The following is a 21,730-nucleotide window of genomic DNA, read 5'->3' on the forward strand; positions in this document are numbered from 1 at the left end:
TATTGCGAAGCTGCGATTGCCATCAAATTCAGGCAACCGAGAAAATACTTGTGGAGATATTCATTTGTAGAGTAAGCTCTTATAAGAACTATATCCTGGTATTATGTAAGACGCTTGCGATATAAACAAGTTGAAAATTTACTCAGACAAGTTACGATCAAATTGTTTATATTGCGCAATCTATAAATAAAATACATATTATATACACATATATCTTTTAAATATGGTTGAATTCTTTGGCAATTGAAATATTCGTGCTAGACTTTAATTTGCGAGAGAGATTAATTATTTTTAATCATTAATCGGACGAGTGGGGTCAGCGATTCATAAACTAATATTCTTCACATATCGCACATAAGGCAATTACTTATCTTCCCATGTTGTTGGATGCCACGCAATGTTCTGTTACCGTAATGAAATAATGCGTACTATAGTTTGGTCGCAATTATTCTTACTCATCCTTAAAAAGGGATGTAAAGTAGAGATACTAATTGTTATCTTTTTTCTGTGATGTTAATTATCTAAATACATACACATCGTATGTTACTTTGTGTCGTGAGCCGTTGTTATCACGTCTTTTGACAGTTTATTTGTCGAGTGTATTAATAATGTACAAATTTATCAATAATAATATCTATTATTTAAATGTTAATAAGCTCCAAGATTAAATTTTATTTAAAGTTCAAAGAAGTTATTAAATTTAAAATGTTTAATTCAGAAAATTATAATTTTAATGTTTAAAAACTTTTAAAATGAGTTTCTAAAATTTTTTAATTAAAAAATTATAATTAATTTTAAAAAGTTTAAATTCAAGAAATTTTAAAAATAAAATTAAAGAATTTTGAATTTTAAAGTTAAAAATTCAGAATTTTTTAAACTAGAAATTATGAATAAAATAATAAAATTATTAAATTAAAAATTCTATAGGGGAGACCGGGGCTAAGCCGACAACGGGGCTAACTTGACACTAGGCTTTTTACCAATTTAAATCTATCGTAGAAACTTGCCTTTCCTACTGTAAATGCGTCTTTATGTGCCAGTATTATCAACGGAATTTGGTAACATTCTGAGTTATAGTGTAATTTTTAACGCGACATAAGCGTTTTTGATAGTAAAAAGTAATTTTTCTGATCTCTCGAAAATGTCTACTCTTTCATCGAGCTTTACTCTTGCGAATCTACCGATAAGTAATATTGATGGGAAATTCGATGCTTTATACGAATCCGATAATAATTTTTGCATATTTTCAAAATTTTTATATTTTTGGAGTAACAAAAGTAAAAAACGACGTTCGGGGCTAAGTCGACAGGGGCTAAGTCGACACGCTGTTTTATTAGTTCCCAATAATAAACGATGCTTGTAATGCAGCATATGGCCCATGACAAATGTGTGCGCACGTGTAATCGCGAATTTACTTGCATAAATTGTTTTTCAGACATGAGTTTAGATGAAAATAATTGAATGTTTAACAATTTTTGTTCTCATTATTTCCAATGATTGTTTTACTTAATTCCAAATTTTTGTACTTTCTAAATACACGATAAACAAATGTATATTTAGTTTCAGACAATAAAAAATAAGTTCCAGATCAAATTGTGTCGATCAGGCAAAGTGTCGAGTTTACCCCGGCATTTTTCAATTTGAAAATTTGTCTTCGCGTCACTTTTCCTTTCCTGGCGGCAAAATAAAGCGACGTACAGCAAAACTTCCTGAATCAATTTTGTACCTGAAGAAACACTCTTTAAATATATATCATTGAATTTGCCTAAAAATTTTAATTAAATATTAAAAATTGCCTTTGAAAAAATAGTGTCGGCTTAGCCCCGGTCTCCCCTAATAATTTTATTTATTTATTATTTCTAAATTATTTCTAAATCATTATATCTTTTATCTTCTCTTCGAATTTAGCCTAAAAAATTCAATTTTTGTGAAAATATACAATTGATAATCATCACAGCGTTGCCATCTATTGCAAGCTTTATGTATTTGCTGATATAACTTACAATCAATATTGTGTGTTTATTTTAACGCGTGAACTTTAAAAAATAAAATGTTATATTCTATAATAATCTTTAGTTAATGTAAAAATTAAAAAAAAATTTATCACATACAATATATATACATATAATTTTTTTTCTCTTTTTCTCTTATAGACAAAGTAAATGATTAAAATAATTAAAATTATAATTAAAATTTATGTTGTATATAAAAAGTTTACTGTGATAGAATTTACTAAGAAAAATCTTTATATAGCTCTATATCCACATTGAAAATTTTAAACATATTTTACCTATAGAATAAATAATACCATGCACTGTTTAGGAAGGGATTTTTTAGAAAAATCGAGAAATACAATTAAACAATCTAATTCTACAAGTATACGTTACATGCAGATATTTATTAAATATTTATTAAATAAATAAAAAAAATTATTAAATAACAGTAATGTACTAACAGTTAATAATTTAGCTTTTTCAATATTTACGGTACAATATATCTACCTATGATATCTATCCAGTTACCGATAACGAAAAATATCAAACATTGACATTCAATTATCGATAAACGATAACATGCAGTACATATGCTGCTTTTTAATTAAGAATTATATAATAAGTCAATATATAATATTGACAATATCAATATATAATAAGTATATGAATTTATCATTTATATCTCTCTCAATCATTAGTTTCGTTTTTGCTGAAAGAAATATTGATTATTCATTTACTACTATTTGAAACTATTGATATTTTACGTTATTGACGTAATACATGTATTGTACAGTATAAATTATTGTGTAATATAATTTAGTTATTTATAATTTAAATAGTAATATCACAAATTAAAAAAAAAAAAATATCTTTTTCTTCTTTAAGAAAAGCGATTCAATATTCTAGTTACGATAGAAGAATATGGAAATAGGAATTTGCATAGAAATATAATGTACTGCAGCTGTTCTGTTTACAAAGCCGTTAGATCGCGTAATAAACTCAATTTGTTTACAAATATGTAAATTTTGGTTTTAAACACGAAGCAATTTTATAACGAATATTCATAGACTGTAATTTCATCAGCATTGTAAAAAAATTTTCTACACAAATACGTTGCTAATAATTTTATAGACGTACAAAAAATTTATTTTTTTAGTTTCTTAATATCGTGTTTTGTAAACAAAATTTATTTTACATTCAAAACTGAAAAGAAATTTATATTGATTGTAAATCTGATGCTCATACATATTACCTACCTACCTACTTCTTTTGCATTGCAATTGATACGATAAAGGTAAATGTGATATGATAAAGGAAAAGATACGACAAAGAATAAAATGTTGTTTAAAAAAACAGCTGCTAGAAAAACTTTATTAAACCGGAATAAAAATTTAATATCGAATGTAATGTGTCATAACTCGATCGAAAAAAATATTATTGCAACACATTTTTTATACCCACTATTAATTTTTTTATTGGTGATGTATATATCATACATGTATATGTATATTTTATTTTATACGGAATTTATTTCATCTTTTTAATGACATTTAAACAAATTGAATAAATTAATAAGGTAATAATTTTATATTTAGTTTTGTTTCTATGAATGAATAAAATGATTATGATAACATAATGAATAAAATAACAAATTAGATTCTTATAAGTGTCGTGGAAATAAAATTAGTAATACCTTTCCCTCATTTTTTTTTATCGCAGGAGAAATTTTTCACTACTGGGATCCCGGTTGCCCGGTTTACCCAATAGCCCCAAAAGGGGAAGACCCCCCCCCCCACCTCCGGGGAGAGGCGAGGGGAGTGCCGGATTCTATGCGCGCATATCGCACGCGATAATGCCCGCATAGCCTACCGGCTAAAACTCCTGCGGATGTCCCTCACGGCGCCTGTTGGAGGGGAACCCCGGGAAACGTTGATTTTTTGGGGTCCTCCAGCGTCTGGCCCATGTCTAGGCTTCTATCCGGAAAGCGCTTTCGCGCTTTTCCGCTCAGTTGAGCTGTCTATTGATGCTGCGGCGGGATGGGGGACATCATCCTAAAACCCGCCGCTCCTCCATCAAGGGTGGTCTATAGTGCGGACGCGCGGTAAACCCCGCCCGCGCGCCCGCATCTTTTCCTCTAACGAGAAAAGATCGAACAAAAAGATCTTTGTGTCACAAGAAAACACGATACGAAATATTTGTACAAATATCCAGTTCCAGTTTATAATATTCCATATTTAATTTGCACATATATACTTTAACATTTAATATGTAATAATAATCTTACATGTAACATGTAGTCTAACATGTACTTAACATGTAATAATAATTATTAGATTCTTAATTCTTAGATTCCTTATTTTTGTATACATTACAAATACTAATTAATATAGATAAACGCTAATTAATTACAGACACACACCATAAAAATATAATGTATTTGCCGATGCAGAATTCTTTATTTTTCCCATGTAACAATCGAGATCAATATTGTATCGCTTCATAAACTGTATAAATAATTTCTTTTTATTTTTTCACTACGCTTTATAATGATTTAAATTATTTGACAATAATTTTGACTTCTACACATATAATTTTCTACAAATAGCAATATACATTCGTTTATAACTATTAATACTTTAATTTATTCGACGGAATGTAATATTTATTGGTCACACACACAGACGATATATCTTATACTAAATTCTTCATAAAAATTATGGCTAACTTTACTATTATTAATTATTAATGTCTTATGTTCAAATTATAATTCTTTTTTTTGTGCATGATTAAATATAAATGTTTTTTTTAAATAGAATTTTATTCGCGAAACAGAAATTTATTCGTGCGACATTATCATAAATTGTGTCAAGTAAGCGTGTCACTTTAGTATGATAAATATAATCCAAATATTAACAATTTTAATTATTTGTAACTGGAATATGAAAAATTTTACTACTTTTTTCACGATTAAATATATCATCAGCAATATCAACGATTCAATCTGAATCTCGAATTGTAAGAAAATGCCATTAAAATATAAATTTATTTAATCGATATTAAATAACAGAATTATTTTATATTAAATATATACAATATATACAATAATGAAAAATATGACGTTGTTATCGTGTTTAAGTAACTAATCTATCGTGTACTGTTGATTCTGTTGTCGAGATTCGTTGATTCCTTGACGTTGATGACTCGTCAATACCATTTGGATACGCTGATAGAGTGATAGTAGTTTCTTGCTCTTTAATCGGAGTCGTAGATCGTATATCAGCCGGCATGATAGAGAGGCGCTGCACACTTCGTTCGCGACGAGAATCATTCATGTACTTTTTTGAACTGACCAGTGAAAAGCTCTGCCCGCCTCGTCCGCGCGAACTTAGATCTGACGATCGTCGATGTCGTCTCCGCATCCTCTCCGTGGCGCAACACAAGTATCTGACGCAAGTTAAAATTGTTTAGATATGGTCAGTCAACTGAGCGTATCGATTAAGCTATTGTTAGTTTTGGTCAAAATGGAAGGAGCGCGGTTAAATTTAGCCTGATTTTTCGTTAGCCAAAAATACCAATTTTTTGCAGATTATTGAAGCTAATAACACGTAGATTAAGAATATATAACTCCATAAACTTAAGCCTCTTGTGATTTTGAAACAAAATGACCCAAAAGAGTTTCAATTTTCTCAGATGACCTCACGTTTTTGTTTCTTCCCCCTTAGTCTCTAACTTCCTGATGGAGACATCGTGACTGCTCATCAAGTTCTCATGGGAAATGAATTATGAAGTGGTTTCTCGTTACTTTCTTCATGTAGGTAGGGGAGGGGAGGAGGAGAGATTTTTTGCGTGGCGCTATTTTTATCGGAATTGGAACTCTTTCAGGCTATTTTGCTCCAAAACCATAAGAGGCTCAAGCTTATAAGCTACGTATTCTAAATCTGTGTGTTATCAGCTTTTATAATCCACAAAAAAAATTGGCATTTTTGACTAATAAAAAGTAAGACTAAAAATCTATATAAAAGTGGCAGCACTCTTTTGAAAGGTTTTCACTTACGGTTTAAGAAAAGAAAAAGAAGATTTTGAATTATTTAAGTGAGCTATGATGTGTTACATTTTTAATACAAAGACATAACTAGAGAAAAAAATTCATTAATTTCTTGAAGTTATTTTTGCAAAAAGTTACTATTCGTAATCCGCAACGTTTGACAGAGTTAATCGACTTGTCGCTGCTATGATAGATATTACAACTTTAAATTTACCTGTCAAAGTACTTTCTAAAAGTACCGCTCACGAAGTAGAGAGCGATTGGGTTGATGCAACTATTGGTGTAAGCAAGGCAAAAACCCAAGATACGAAAGTAGTGCCAAAATGCATTGTAATCCTCTAGCGCAGTTGGATGGATATAAAACCACAGCATGAAAACGTGTTGTGGTAAAAAACAAACAGCAAACACAATGACGAAAGCCATCACCATCTTTGCCACCTTTTTACGGGCCTGTATTTGTCTTACCTAAAATACAGTGAACATTAATATCCGCACAAAAAATACACAATGTTTACTGTATAAACTAACTCGAGACTAAAACAATGTAGTAAATCTTGAACTGATATTGCGCACGGATGATAAGACAGAATTTAGAAATAAAGATAGAAATAGATAGATATATATATATATATCTATCATAAATAGGAAAAGAGGATTTAAATTTTGATGAAACGTCTTAGTATTTTCGCATGTTATAATTAAATTGTAATTAAATGTATGCGAGTTACCTGGCCTTGTACTTCGCCGAGTATATTTCTCGTACTGCGTATAAGATGTCTGGCCATCAATATATAGAAAACGGCGATGATGCTGAGAGGTATAAGATAATAGATGAAGAAGCGACATATCAGTATCATTTTTGGATAGTTTGGTCCAAATTCCTCAGGAAACGGATAACAAGCCTGCAATTATATGACATATATGTGGTGTGTGTGTGTGTTCTATATGTATATATCAAAATCATTAGGTTTTTACTACACAACTTATAAAATAGACAAATAGAGAAGTACATCATTTGTTTTAACAATTTACATATAGCTGTCAGTGACGAATTTAAAGGCTAGATCTAAAACAGGATTAGTTACGAGCAGGATAATCCAACTTACGTAAAAGCTTATGTTTTCATTGACCTGGAAGAACCTGAGATACGAAAAGGAAGCCGGAATCGCGCATATTATGGCCAAAACCCAAATCAGTCCCGCAACAATCGCAGTGAAGCATGTTGCTCGTCTTCCACTACCTGAAATAAATAATCAGATAATTTAATTACAATACTTTATTTCTTATTCTTATTTCTTAAGGATACAAGTTTTATTTGTTTTTATAAAAAATATTCTATTTTAATTAATAATCGGTATTGAGAAAGATATCTGTTATCGCTATAGTTTTATACCTGTCACGTGCAATTTTCTCATTGGATCTACAATTGCGAAGAATCGGTCCGCTGACAGCGCAGTTAATGTAAAAACCGAAACTCCAATCGATATGTCCTTAGCGCATTCGGAAAGTTTACACAATGCTAAACCGAAAGGCCAGGAGTCCAAGATGTATACCGTAAAGGTGAACGGTATGCATGTCACTATTACCTATAACAGAATGCAATGGGAAATTAGATTCGATTACAACTAAAAGCTCAATCTAGATTTTATTCAATTTATATCGTCAATCATCTGTTAAGTTAAAACCTCAAATTAAAATCTGATATTTGAGTAGTCCGTACTGTGACAGAACAGACCGCATTCGTCGATACCAGATTTTCTCGTTAAAAAGCGGCAAATATCTGTCATTGTAAGTTCGTGTAAGCTCATCGCGACACGTACCATGTAACATTGACGAGATCGTGTAAGCTACTTATTTGTGTGACAAAAAAGGAGCATTTTAAACTCTTAGACGGCCAATCATCGAATCAGGGAAGCTGTCGTCTGAAATTCCGGGATTGCAGCTATAAGAGCTGGTTAATATTAGAGGCTAAGAACCGCCTTCAGGTCGCGTTAACACTGTATTGTTTGGTATGCATGATGTTACCAAGTGCACTAAATCTGATAATAAACTAACACTTGCTGTTCATTGCAAATGCAAAATGTTATATATATATATATAACATTTGTATGTATATATATGTATAACATTTTGCATTTGCAATGGACAGCAAGTGTTAGTTTATTATCAGATTTAGTGCACTTGGTTACATCAGGTAGAAAAGCAAAATCGATCGGTTTCAGTATGACGTCGGTATAGATACATACAGTAGCGTGAGTCGATTCTCGCACCGTCGCTTCACGGCAAATCCTATGTAATGTGGATAGTTCGACTTACGCCTCTCAGCCATGCATACCAAACAATACAGTGTTAACGCGACCTGAAAGCGGTTCTTAGCCTCTAATATTAACCAGCTCTTATATCTGCAATCCTGGAATTTCAGATAACAGCTTCCCTGTTCGATGATTGGCCGTCCCTGAGTTTAAAACGCTCCTTTTTTTTTGTCACACAAACAAGTAGCTTACACAATCTCGTCAATGTTACATGTGGTACGCGTCGCGATGAGCTTACACGAACTTACAATGACAAATATTTGCCGCTTTTTAACGAGAAAATCTGGATTGACGGATGCGGTCTGTTCTGTCACAGTACAAACTGATCAAATATCAGATTTCGATTTGAGATTTTAACTTAACAGATGATTGACGATATAAATTGAATAAAATGCAGTTTATATGTGTATATAAAAATATGTTACGTACCAATAAATCCCCCAGCGCCAGCGAGAGGACGTACGTATTAGGTACGTTTCTCATATTTCTGTGTCGAAGGATCGTAAGAGCCAGTACACCATTTCCAGTGAGGCCGATTATCAGGATAAAAAAAAAGATGATTGGTACAAAATATGTTTCTGGCCGCTCGCTGAACGGTATATATTTTTCTTCCTCGCTGATATTTTTTGTAGTATTGGCAAAGTCACTGGCTTCCGTGTAATTTGTTATTAATGCCAATGGCGTTAATCCTGTTGTTATCATAAACATTGTAATCGAGGAGGATGGCGAGGCACTTGTCGCATATGGCCACGACATAGCTATTCCGTTCAGATTCAAGCACTTCTTTGCCGTTAATGATTCTCTTTACATTTTGATCTTTCTTCTTCGTTATCCAAATAGAGCCACCAACGTCAATGACAGTTACATGCACTAGCTGTAAAATGAAAAGAAATTAATGATTTTTATGTACAGAAAGCTTGAAACTAATTTATTTATTATTGGTTTATGTTCTGCTAACGCTAAAAAGCTTTATTTTTAATATATAAGCACATAAAAGAGACAATGTTCAAAGTATTATGTTAAAAACACGAAATAACATCATCGATAATAATGTGAATAAATAACGTTAAATACTCCAGAAACGGACATTTATTAAATTGACTGTGTGATTATAATCCTTATAATATTATAATTAAAATTATAAACTCTGGTATTGTTTATAATATCTGACGTGATGTTGCAATTTATTACTACTTAATGTATTTTGTGTTGAACGCATAAAACATCAGATATTCCAAGTGTTTTATACACATACAAATAATGTACATATTTAAAACTTAACAGATAATAAATGAGACCAAATGGCATAATATATCTTTCACGTTTTATTCTTTTTAATTTTTTCTCTGCAACATTTTGTACTTTTTGCATATTGAAAGCACATAGTTTGTTAGCTATAAAAAGCAATATTTATTTAAAAATTACAAAATAATAATATTTTATTAGAAATATAAGTTTTTTTGAGAAATATCTAATGAATTAATTGATCCTCTCATCTAGGTAGAATGGCACATGATATGAGATATATATGTCCGGATATTAAGACAAAAAAAGAAAAAATACACACATGAAAAGCAATATTTCAAAATTAACATATTTTACATTTTTAAATTAACATTTACATTTTAAATTACATTTTTAAATTAACATATTTATTAATCCATTTTAATTAATATATTTATTAAAATCCTTCTTTATCATATTTATTCTTACATGTATTAAGTGGTTTTTGAATTTGTTCTTTTGATTAATTAATACCATATTTATTTCTTCTTTATTTTTTCTAGTTTTTTTTTTTTAATTGGTAAGTTTATGTAGATCTTTTTACATGTTGTTGTTTTTTTATATATAAATTTAATCTTTTAAAAAATCTTCTTATCCGTGCTAATATCAAAATTAGATTTCTTTGGAACACATATATTTAAACCAGAATATAAAAATTTGAAAATTTTGCTAAAATGTAATTAAATAAATACAGTTTTACAATTGTAATAAAGTACGTAGAATTCTATACATATGAATAATGTAAGACAGTTTACGTGACTGTAAAAATTTACTTTTATTATTACTTATTATTACTTATATTAAATACTAAACTAAACTAATATTATTAAATTTATTTATATCATCAAAAGTTTAACTATAACAATATGTATCCATAATTATCGCTTGCAAACGAATGCAGTTTGGATGACACGTGTCAGAAATGAACTCGTGAATTTCTCATTTGCTTTATCGTCTTAAAAAGTTTTTAGAAACTAATCAAAATCTAAATCAACTTTTGACAACTTGTTCCTGTAATCAGCTTTATATCTTTTAAATCCTTATTGGTAGATCGTATTTCGCGCCTGTGAAGTAAAGTGAACTACATAAAGTGAGCTCACAAAGTTGTTTGTGAACGTATTACTCGTAGTGCTCTTTTGAAATTTGTGATCCTGTAAGCACTTTACAGATTGTCGCAATTTTCGATATAGTTTTAAATGTTAAATGAGTGCCGTTACAGCATTTCACGAATCACGGACATATATCGCTAACCTTTAATCGATTACCAAATATTTCACATAGGAGATATGCCATTGGCTATTGTGCAGGAATATCAGTCAAGCAATGATAAGGTTAATCCTCTGATACGGATTGACAAATTGCTAACTGAACCTTTTGTACAATGTTGTGTTTCAATGTATTACGGCTGTTTCTCTTGATAAAAGAAAGTTGATAAGTCTAACAATAAGATGGAAGACTGAAACAAAGTTTACAATAAATTTTAATAAAAATTAAAATAATAATTATCTTTACAAAGAAATATCAATTGTTACAAATAAATTACGAGATGTAGAGTAGAATTATTATTGATTAGGATCGATAAATCATAGCTATATATATGTTTTGCTTCAAAAAGTTCAATTGGCCATGGGCCACGCTATTCTCCGTGTTTTGCTTCACTATATCATTCCCCATTTTCGACCTGTCTTTGCCATGCCATTGTAAACTCTGAGCTTTAGCTTTAGAAAGGATAACTATGACGTAAAGATGGGGAGTTACGCAAAAAAATAACGTAACAAAAGCAAAAAGGCTTTGTATCGAACATCAATCAGAAATGTTTCCCCCGCATTCATGTGAATCTTTGAATATATATTTATATATATTAAGTAGTTATATTTAACGTTGACATTTCACGAACTTGTTCCACGAAAGCGATGTGACATTAAACATAACTCATCGGATACTGTACATATACACTGTTTTGTTCATGAGTGACAGTGTAGTAGTGTATGGATGAAGGGATTTATAACTTGCCTGCCATAAATCCGATCTAAATTTAAAGGCTGTAAACAAGACTAAGAAGAGTAGGATAAAATAGGATTAGGATCTATGTACCGGCAAATGTACCGCTTAAGAGAGATGCCAAAATATTTCGTCGTCTGTAGCGTTAGTGTGTAACTATAATAGCGAACTTGGTTGGACGCACCAATGCGCACTCAGTGCACATTAACGCCATCGTACACCAATTAACCTAAAATGTATGCTTAATATATAAATGTATTAAAACAGAATAAATTACTTTTACTTCGCCAGTCAAATAATAAATGGAAAATTAATCGACTCTATTGGCCATTATAATCGCCAAGACAATATAATGGCCAGTAGAGTCGATTAATATTTCCATTGTTGTTTATTATTTGACTGGCGAAGTAAAAGTGATTTATTCTGTTTGTATATACACCTTTGACTTAGAAAATTTCGGTGTTTCTATCTTATATTATGTCTATTAAAAATAATTTACTACGTCAACCAAAATTGTGTTTCAAGTCTGACGATTTCTCTGGCGCACAGTTACTATGGTTGGAATAATATTGTTTAGTTTAATACAGCTTATTGCGATAAATATTACCACATGCCTCACTGGTCGAATTGGTACGACACCCTTCACGAAATGAGGGAGGTTCCCTGCAGGTTCAAACCCTGGCTGAGGTAATATTTCTCGCAAGAAATTTAATTATTTAAATGAGATGCTTATATATAAGTATCAAAGATTACATCAATTTATATTGATTAAAAGAGCGTCTTGACGATAATCGAACCAAATCGTGGTTGTATTGTCTTGGCGATTATAATGGCCAGTAGAGTCGATTAATATTTTCATTGTTATAAATGGATTAAGTCACGAAATCCTCAATATTCTTTATTGTACTATTTGGTAAAATATATATTAGGCATTTTATCAGTCGAAATATTTGCATTTTACTTTAAATATTAGAGATTAAATCAGTGTACAACCACTTTAATGTGCATTGAGTGCGCATTGGTGCGTCCAACCGAATTCGTTATAAATAACAAGCAAAATATACAATCGAAGATATGAAACCACATCTTCGAAGTTAGAACTTGAAGAAGCCTTAGGTACAAGATTAATAAAACATTATCGCTCCAAAAATTAAAAATTATTCTTCAATAATTTCTTCAATAATTAGTCTTCACCCTCACTTATACACATATTTTTTCATTGATTCGTAAAAAATGTAGTAGAAATTAAGATGAGGCAAACTCAGCGGATTCGATTCCATTGGAGCATATATGATTTGGCAACATTCCAGTAGTTGTATTGCTGATTCTAATGTATAACTTATGGATGGATTAGAAAAAGAAAGAGCAGCAGATAGTAGCAAACTGCATGCGTGTTATGATAAAATCTCGCGAGTAGAGAAACTAGCTCTCTAATTCCTACATCGAGCACATTGCATACCTAATGTAGATCCATGAAAGCAATGCATTGTGTATGGGCCTATTGATAATATTACATCTCGTTTGGATACAAATTTCTATGTTTATTACATATTAATGATGATGTTTTCACGACTAATGACACAGTTTACATGCGTATTGAACGCGCGATATACTTCTTTTTTTTTTTAGCTTTAGTTATTCCTAGATATCACTTTGAAAGAGATTACTTTCTCCATCTGTCATCCGTGATTGCAACCGAATCGTTGAAGAAAAATCAGTAATCGAAAAAAAGCGTTACTCGATTTTATGACGCTTGTAAAAAAATGGATGACTGAGCACACTTGCAATAATTCTGAAAATATGCCGCGCTCATGTGTAGATATGAGACCTACGAAAAAATTAATAAAAAAATTAATTAAAAATTAATTTAAAAAAGGCCGCTCTAGAAGTGCCGAAGTTTTTGTTTAAATTTTAATGCTGTACTTGCAATAAATGATCCACTGCTTCCACGCTTTTTATTTGGAGCATATGAAAATGTTTGCACGTATGTGTAGGCGTTTTCATCAGAGGAGCGATATTCTCTGTTTTTGCGCGTTTGATTAAATTTTCTATTTCCGTTACCCGTCACTCTATAATCTTCGCTTCTCATTAATTTATCTTTTCCCGACAACTCCACTCTTGAGAATAAAATAATTGGTGCAATGGTAAATGTGACTTTCTGCATTGGCATTTTTCATTGTAATTATAATTCTAAAAATATTTGCATACCTTATATTAACATCAATTTATACGTCAATTTCAAAGAAAATGTAGGGCAAGGATATTTATTTGTACAGCCGCTCTAGAAGAGACGTAATGCAGGGGATCTTGACATGGTCTAATCACATTTCAGACTGCACGACTTACGAATACGACTTCAAATTTGACATGGAAAAAAGTTTGAGAACTCTTCTTTTTGTACAATAGCTCGCAATTGAATAATTATTTAGATTTTTCTATTCAAAACGTTAAATAAAATAGTATATATTTCCTTACATATAGTAAATAATTTCTTAGAGATAATTCAGTAATTGAATACAAAATATATCAAATAAATTAACATACCGCATGAATAAGATTTCTATAGTACTATATTTATAGTACTATATTTTCTCACGGATAAAATAATTTTTCCCGACAGTCGTGGAATATCTGTCGTTGTCGTATTTCTTTCCGAGAACGAAGAACACTTCCACGTGTAAAACGCGAAATCTCGGCTAGTGTCGTAAACATTTTAACGGCCTATGACGAGATTCATTTTAACCGTTTCCCTCTTGGAGAGTATCATGGACCAAATGATGGCTGTTAATTGGGTTGAGAAAATAATCAAATTCAGACACATGGCCTGACGAATTTGCGGTAGGTTGGACTGCCTTCATTGCCGTTTACCCTATAGCGATCAATCATTATTGGAAGTTACATTTCCGTTTACGCTCTAACTCACGAATACAATGTCTACATTTTGTTATCATATTTATAATGCAGAAAAAAATGTTATCGCAATACTAAATGTACTGTGATGTCAACACATCGCGGTATTGAATTAATATTGATGTGCTTTCTGCACTCTGCTCACATTATGACATTTATTCGATAATACAGATTTCCGCCCAAGGCTATACTTCGAAAACATTTTTCCTTCTTTTTTAAGATGATATATTGATGATTGGTTCTGCGAAATAGATTATTGCAATTCCATATTGTGTTTTATTTCTTGTTAGCCATTTGCCATTTCTACGATAAACGTATGCTTATTTTAAGAAAACATAGAAAGGAATAGAATAATTGTTAAAAAAAATAGTGAGTTATTAGATTATTGTTATATTGAACCGAATGTTTTTTCTGCGAAGACATTAGACAGATTTGCCGTGTGCCGCGCCGTATTGTTCGAACTCGCTCTCGATCGATACGAGGGCTAAAAGAAATTTCTTTTCGTCAGCCCTGAGGGTGATTTCCCTCCATTTACGATCTACCTGACCTCGTAATAACTCAAGTATACCCATACTGTCGCAGGTGGCAAGCCGACGCCGTATTGGCGGTTTCCGTAACTTTTGTAAGTGAAAAAGTTCATGCATTGAAGTTTAATCAACCCTACAATTAAGGAGTGTTAATGATGTAGACAGAATTTTGTTTGGGGATCGAACTTGTTTTAATCGAGTATTGATAGAAAGATATGCACAACAAACAGCACAAAAATATACAGAGAAAGCATTAAGAAAGCATATGCAATTCTGTTAGATATTAATAAAAGTATATTCTTCGACAAATTGTTAGTAAGAATTTATTTGATGTACGACGGGTAAGAAAAGTATTTTTACACCTTGTTTATTCTGGGATAATGTATATATGTCTTACACGTCAAATTTTTCTTTTCTATATTGCAGTACGAATTCTTATTCTTATGACAATTGATTTAAAAAATGTCAGCAATTTGTTTTATCAGAAAAATTATATTATTAAGAAAAAAAATCAATTTTTTTAACATTATAATATTGTTCTTTATTGTTAAATAATTGTGGTTTTCTAGAAAAATTCTTATTTTAATGGACTTTATGGAAAGACAGAAAATCATGTCAACCGTCCTACACAAGCGCCTGACTCGGTATTTTACCTAGGCATCACATGTGTACAAGTGACACACATACCAAGTGATTAATCTGTAAATTTAATCACAATTTTAAATAGTATTGCATATCAGAGTTTAGCCAATCCAAAAGTGCCCGTGAACGATACTGCGTTGAGTATGTCGAATGAGAAATTACAAGAATTTATATTGCTAATATCTCTAGAGGAGGAAATTTACAGTTTAATTTACAGTTTAAAGAGCTTATTTTTGACAAGCAATTTATAAAAATTAAATCGTACATCGTAGCAATTACCAGAATTCAAGCCTTTCGGTTTTTTTTTTTCCAAGATAAAGTTTCAGTTTGTCGATTTAGTTACAATGTTTTTTTTTTACGGAACTGGATATTTTTAAATGTTTTTTATATCCCATGCATGTGAATGTATGCCAGATGGCCCCGTCGACAGATATTAGATCGTATAAATCTTTTTCTCAACTAGACACTACACAATTATCAACTAGACACTAGACAAAATTAGAACAAAATTTCAATAGCACCTATTAAAGTTATTAATAACAATTTGTATATGCGCATAAAATAATATTTAAATATCGCAAATATTTTAAATAATTAACAGCTAATTATTTGCAAAAATGTTGGAACCGTTATTTTCGAATTTAACAGAATATTGTGATCTGGATTATATGTATATATTCGATCAATATATGCAGTCATTCATAATTTAGAGTCATGATAAGGATTGATGTTCTCTCGTCGGATTTGTTTGGATGTAATACTTACCAGGAAATGTTTAAGATAGTACCTGAAAATATATTCTCACTAAGTGAATACCAAATATCGTGACTAAATGCATGCGTCGAATATCCGTGCGATCGTATATTCGAGTGCTTCCGAACACGCACGCAAGTTCATTCGTGCGTTCTAAATGTCACAGCACATATTGCTGAATGCATATATTCGCTTGTACGCATCATCGCGATGTATATGTCTCGTAGGTGTGGACTAATAAATGCATTTCGGACTTATCACGGATGCGTGTAACATCCGAATGACCAATGGCTATTTCCCTACACCACGGCGCGTAAACGTGCACATCCTGCCATGAAATATTTATGCCGACATTAATCGGTGATGCTAATTGAGCAGTATTTATCGAGTATACACCGCGCGTGCAATCCAGTTTATCAATGGTATGGTCTAGTTCATAAATTAAATCGTTTCGAATAAATTAAATCACTAACAATAGGTACCACACATAGCGGGTAAGAAATGTAGGTACGTTAATATTAAAGTCAATTGAAAATACATCATACATGATCGCGATATAGGCATTGTGAGGTAAAGAGAGACGAATCAGAATTCATAATCCCGTGAAGCGATAAGACTTTGGTGCAGCCACTTTCATATAAAATATGTAGCGAGCGAAGTGTTAGCTCAAGATATTTGAGAAAAGAGGAAGTGAGGCCATTATCACGTTTCGAATATATTGTCGAATATAGGGGAGACCGGGATTGGTAGGCTATAAGGGCAGGTAGACTATAAAGTCCGTATCAGACTACGCATTGGGATTGGGATTGGATTGATATATATTTAATCAGTTGTTAATAACTTTACATAAATGCGCTCCCGATCGCGCCGAAATTTATTGTAGAAACAAGCATTCCTCCCCTTCAATTGCGCTAGACGCGACGTCACGGTCACATGTTGTTACAAAATGACAGGTTTATTGAAAAGTTGACTACAAAAGTAAATTTTTTTTCTTAAAATTTTTTTGTTTTTACACTTTATGTAGCTACAAAAGAATAAATGTCATAGCACTATTTTAGAATTTGTTGGACAAGTGATTGGAATCAGTTTTGTTTAGATCCATAAATATTTAAAGATTAGGTAAAGGATTGAAATAAAAATGGCCGTTTGGGGCAGGTTGACTTTTAATTTACTTTCCTACAAATGTAAAAATTATGTTTGGTTATAGGACGAAAACAATGAGTGACTTAAAAACAATCTTTTTGCTTCCTCATAGAGGAAGCTTTGTTTTATATAATGTTTTTGTTTTTAATATAGAAGAATTGTCAGAATTGTTATTTTGTTTTTAGAAAAAAATAAATTTTTATATTTTACTTTAAAATTACTTTTTATGATAATTATTTTAGAATTTAATTCTACGTGAACGTAACAATGATATTCTTTTTATATATGTATTTTATTAAAAATTAAAAAACTGAAAAACTGGCCTATCCCCCCCCCCCCACAGCCCCAATCTCCCCTACATACTTCATCGTGTGCATGCGAATAATTGCTTTTGTCGTAACAGTAATTGCGGAAATATTTTATATAGGGAGGGGGGGGGGGCGCTTTCAAAACTTTGAGAGATCGATGCTTACATTATAATTATTAATTAACATACTAATATTAAATTCCATGAACTTGAGATAGACATATTGCTCGTGCTGTTCTCTCAATCGGTTTTCTCAGCGCTGACAAATATTGTTTCTCAATACAATAATGCCAAAAACAATACACCGTATTACGTACGCGGTACGATGATAGATTTCTCTTGCATAATTTGACTAATTAATGTTGCAAGCATCAATGTAAACAAAAGCTAAAGAATGTTTTACGAAGGTCATAATTGCTAATTAAGCAAGCTTCAATTAAAATACTTGTTAAAACATCCATTTGAAGCGAGATAGAAAATAAGATTATGTCATTCATCCTTATCCCTGACGTATCTTGCTTTAATATTCAACATTTTACACCACTACATAAAAAGCATTTGCACAAACTATCTTATTTGAAATAATTTTACATAAAGCAAAAAGATATTATTGGAAAATATTCCTGTCAGAGTGCATTTTTTCTTTGCAATGGAACATTTAATAAAGTGCATTAGTAATATGATTTTTCCTTGTAGGTAGAAGTTATTATAAACAAACTTGATTATTTTGAGCGGTAAAAAATTGAAGAAAAACGATAATTTAAAAGAATAAAACGATCCGTTATAATATGTGTATGATCGGAGAATTTATACGTTTTACATATTAAATTGTTATCATCCTTAAGAGGCTATAGGATTATCTTCTATCTCAGGAGAGTTCTTTAAATTATTTCTTGAAATAATTATGATCCTTTAAATTATTTGTTGGAATTAAATAAATTATAACATGAAGGGTAAGCTGATCCACCCGTGATATACGATCAAATTCGATATCTCTTTTATATACTAATAAAATATTTTTAAACGTTATTCTTTTAATATAACTTAATTCCTTTCAATATGTCTAAAAAAAATACGGTTCTAAAGAAAGAGAACTAAAATTATATTCCTTTTTTTAGAGATATCGCTAATTTTATGTCTTTGCATATTATAAATATCTTCATAGACTTTATATTTTTCAAATTAGTGTTATAAAGCTAGCAATTTATTTCGTTCCAGAGGCGATACAAGCGTAATTAAGCGAAGCTAGAATTCCAGAGAAGTTTTCATAAAATATTACTCATTTAAATTACGTGACAAACATGATAGTAATGTTATATACATAAACTAATGTTAACAGAAACAGCAAGTGTACTCATAATCGGATTACATTCTCATTCTGCTTTCTTGTTATCTCTTCGAAGGCAAATTTTCCAAGCCGCTCACCAGAATTGTCGCTGCTCGTTTATTGATTTATATTTCTGCGATAGACAACGACGTTCATGCATTCATGAAGCTGCTACATAATAAGGACTTGCATAATTAGAGTTAAAAATTGAGATATAAAGAGTCTATGTTAATCGTGTCTCTCTTACAGTAATTAAAAACTTCATTACGTTTTTTATATCACAGCATCTTGCTACAAAAAGATCATAAGTGCAACAAGTATGCATAATTACAAGGGTTTTAGTATTTATATAAAGTTTTAATACGTTCCATGCTAACACAGGTCCTTTGACATAGTTCCTTTTTAAAACCTTGTCTCAAATATTTTCCTGTTATTTTTTCCGGTTACTCACAATATAAAAGAAGAAAATAAAACTTTATACAAGCACATTTATGTATTTGCATTGGAGCGTACGAATATTATGCTGCGACCGGAAATTGAATTTTAGAAAAAAAAATATCCATAGATTTCTTGACAAATTTTGAGATAAAACTCGCGATCAAAAATTTATTTAAAAATATAAAAATATAAAAATTTATACTAATAAAATATAAAACTTACTTGTCTACTAGTAAGTCTACACTGAGAGAAATGTTTCAACAAAACATTTCTCTCAGTGTACTAGCTAGTATATTAATAAGGAAAAATAATTATTACTAAAACGTAGAAGTATCAAACCATTTACCTCGACAAATTAGAGACTTGTTGAAGAATTACGTTCTAATGGTAAAAATTTTACAAAGAAAATTTTGGAATTAGCTGTTTATTAAATATTTTGTATATTGCCATAAGTATTACATAATAAAACATAAAATATAAATAAATTTATGAAGTTCTTGCTTGAGAAAAGACCAGAGAAAATAACCACGTATCATTTGCATATTTTTTGTATCGCGTATACTTTTCTTCTATATAAGAATTTAATTATGTAGTACGCATGATATAAATGTAAAAGTGCAAACTATAAAAGATAAAACTAACGTATATCTGTGTACACACACATACATACATATTACTTAAAGAATGTGATAATTTTATTGTGAAATAAGTTTTATCATCTACTGCTTAAATACACACACACACATACGTGCGCGCTTGCGTGCGTAAATATATATTATACATGAAAACTAACTCTCTTTAAGATAAAATTGTCACATTGTTTAAAAATAATAATTTTTATACAATTCTTAAAGTCTCTTTTACGAACATTTGCACGTCCATTTTCACCTATAATGCGAAATGCTTAAAATAATTAAGTTAGATTCGAGGGTTGTGTATTGCCATTAAAAGTGATACCCGGCTCATTGCCACGAATATAATGAACGGTTTAATTAGAAGCGAAACGCGTTTCGCGTCTGACGTAAAGAAAGTCGACATAAACCACGTGGATGAGAACTAGCAATAGAAAATAGTGTCTGTCATTGGCACAATGTGGTTTTAATAATTGCTCTCCAGCGGCAACTGTCACATCGACTTTAATCTATTCGCACAGTGTAACCAAGAGCATAGGTCAGGCATATAAACCATTGAGTGTGAATTTCTCTCTCAAAGGGACTAGCGTAATTCTCCTTCCCCCCTTCGCTAGCGTCTGCTGTCATAGGGCATAAGGGCTACTATAAAAGTAAAAAAATACTTGCTCTTTTTTGCCGTTATGTCCTGTGTTATCCTTTAGATATCCTTTAAAACATCTATCTACCCACTCTTCGCATTATCACGTCACGAATAATGTCGCGATAAAAGTTTTCACGGCCTCGACGGCACGTGTTCAAGCTATGCTGATTAAAAGTATTATTTCTGTAATAAGACATCCATGTCTATAGACATGTATAACCTAAGTTTTCTTGATGTTTTGACGAGCTCGTAGCATTTTAGTGGCTTAAAATAAAGGACACATATGTACTTTATTGTAGATATAGGGATCAAAATAACAGTTATTGTGAAGACTATAGGAGTGTCGTGTATAATCCTAAACATGTGACAACAAAACTCATAAAATATATATACATATAAAAGAAAATTTGATTTAAAATTTTGTTAGTATTAAAAGCATTTTATATTATAACTATATCGCTCATTTGTTACAACAATGACATGATTTTAAAAACAAAGTCAGAGAATGAGTTTAAATGTTTTAAATCATTAAAATTTTGTAATATTGTTTTTAAATGTGATTTTTGTGTAATAATAACTAATTGTAAAAGAATAAAAGTATCTCTCTAGCTTTGTATTAGCTTTTTATTCAGTATATTGAATTTTCTTTCATTCTTTAGCAAACAATTAAAAAATGACAATTTTTTTTAGTTATGTCGTTGTAGCAAATAAGCGATATATGACTTTAAATCTTATTTAAACAAATCTTTTAAACAAATTTAAATTGCTTTAAAAT

The 21,730-nt window shown here is 30.9% G+C and overlaps 2 protein-coding genes across 6 annotated transcripts in view; one reads left to right on the plus strand and one right to left on the minus strand.

Moving 5' to 3' along the window:
• LOC139820620 (neuromedin-B receptor-like) overlaps positions 1-21,730 on the plus strand; it is a 96,884-nt gene that overhangs the window by 8,178 nt on the left and 66,976 nt on the right. The window lies entirely within an intron of this gene.
• Positions 4,175-21,730, minus strand: part of LOC139820622 (neuropeptide CCHamide-1 receptor-like) — a 63,615-nt gene continuing 46,059 nt past the window's right edge. For 3 of the 4 annotated variants that reach the window (XM_071791026.1, XM_071791028.1, XM_071791025.1), the window contains 6 exons: positions 8,781-9,225; positions 7,433-7,625; positions 7,146-7,279; positions 6,768-6,941; positions 6,254-6,504; positions 4,175-5,438 (listed from right to left, as the gene is read on the minus strand). In XM_071791026.1, coding sequence (XP_071647127.1) covers positions 5,126-5,438; positions 6,254-6,504; positions 6,768-6,941; positions 7,146-7,279; positions 7,433-7,625; positions 8,781-9,107 — 1,392 coding nt within the window. In that variant the 5' untranslated portion in view covers positions 9,108-9,225 and the 3' untranslated portion in view covers positions 4,175-5,125. Of the gene's footprint in view, positions 5,439-6,253; positions 6,505-6,767; positions 6,942-7,145; positions 7,280-7,432; positions 7,626-8,780; positions 9,226-10,900; positions 11,014-21,730 lie in introns of those variants that run through there. The other variant, XM_071791027.1, reaches the window with a different exon arrangement.

Source organism: Temnothorax longispinosus, chromosome 10, assembly GCF_030848805.1.
Source record: "Temnothorax longispinosus isolate EJ_2023e chromosome 10, Tlon_JGU_v1, whole genome shotgun sequence".
NCBI classification, from domain to species: domain Eukaryota; kingdom Metazoa; phylum Arthropoda; class Insecta; order Hymenoptera; family Formicidae; genus Temnothorax; species Temnothorax longispinosus.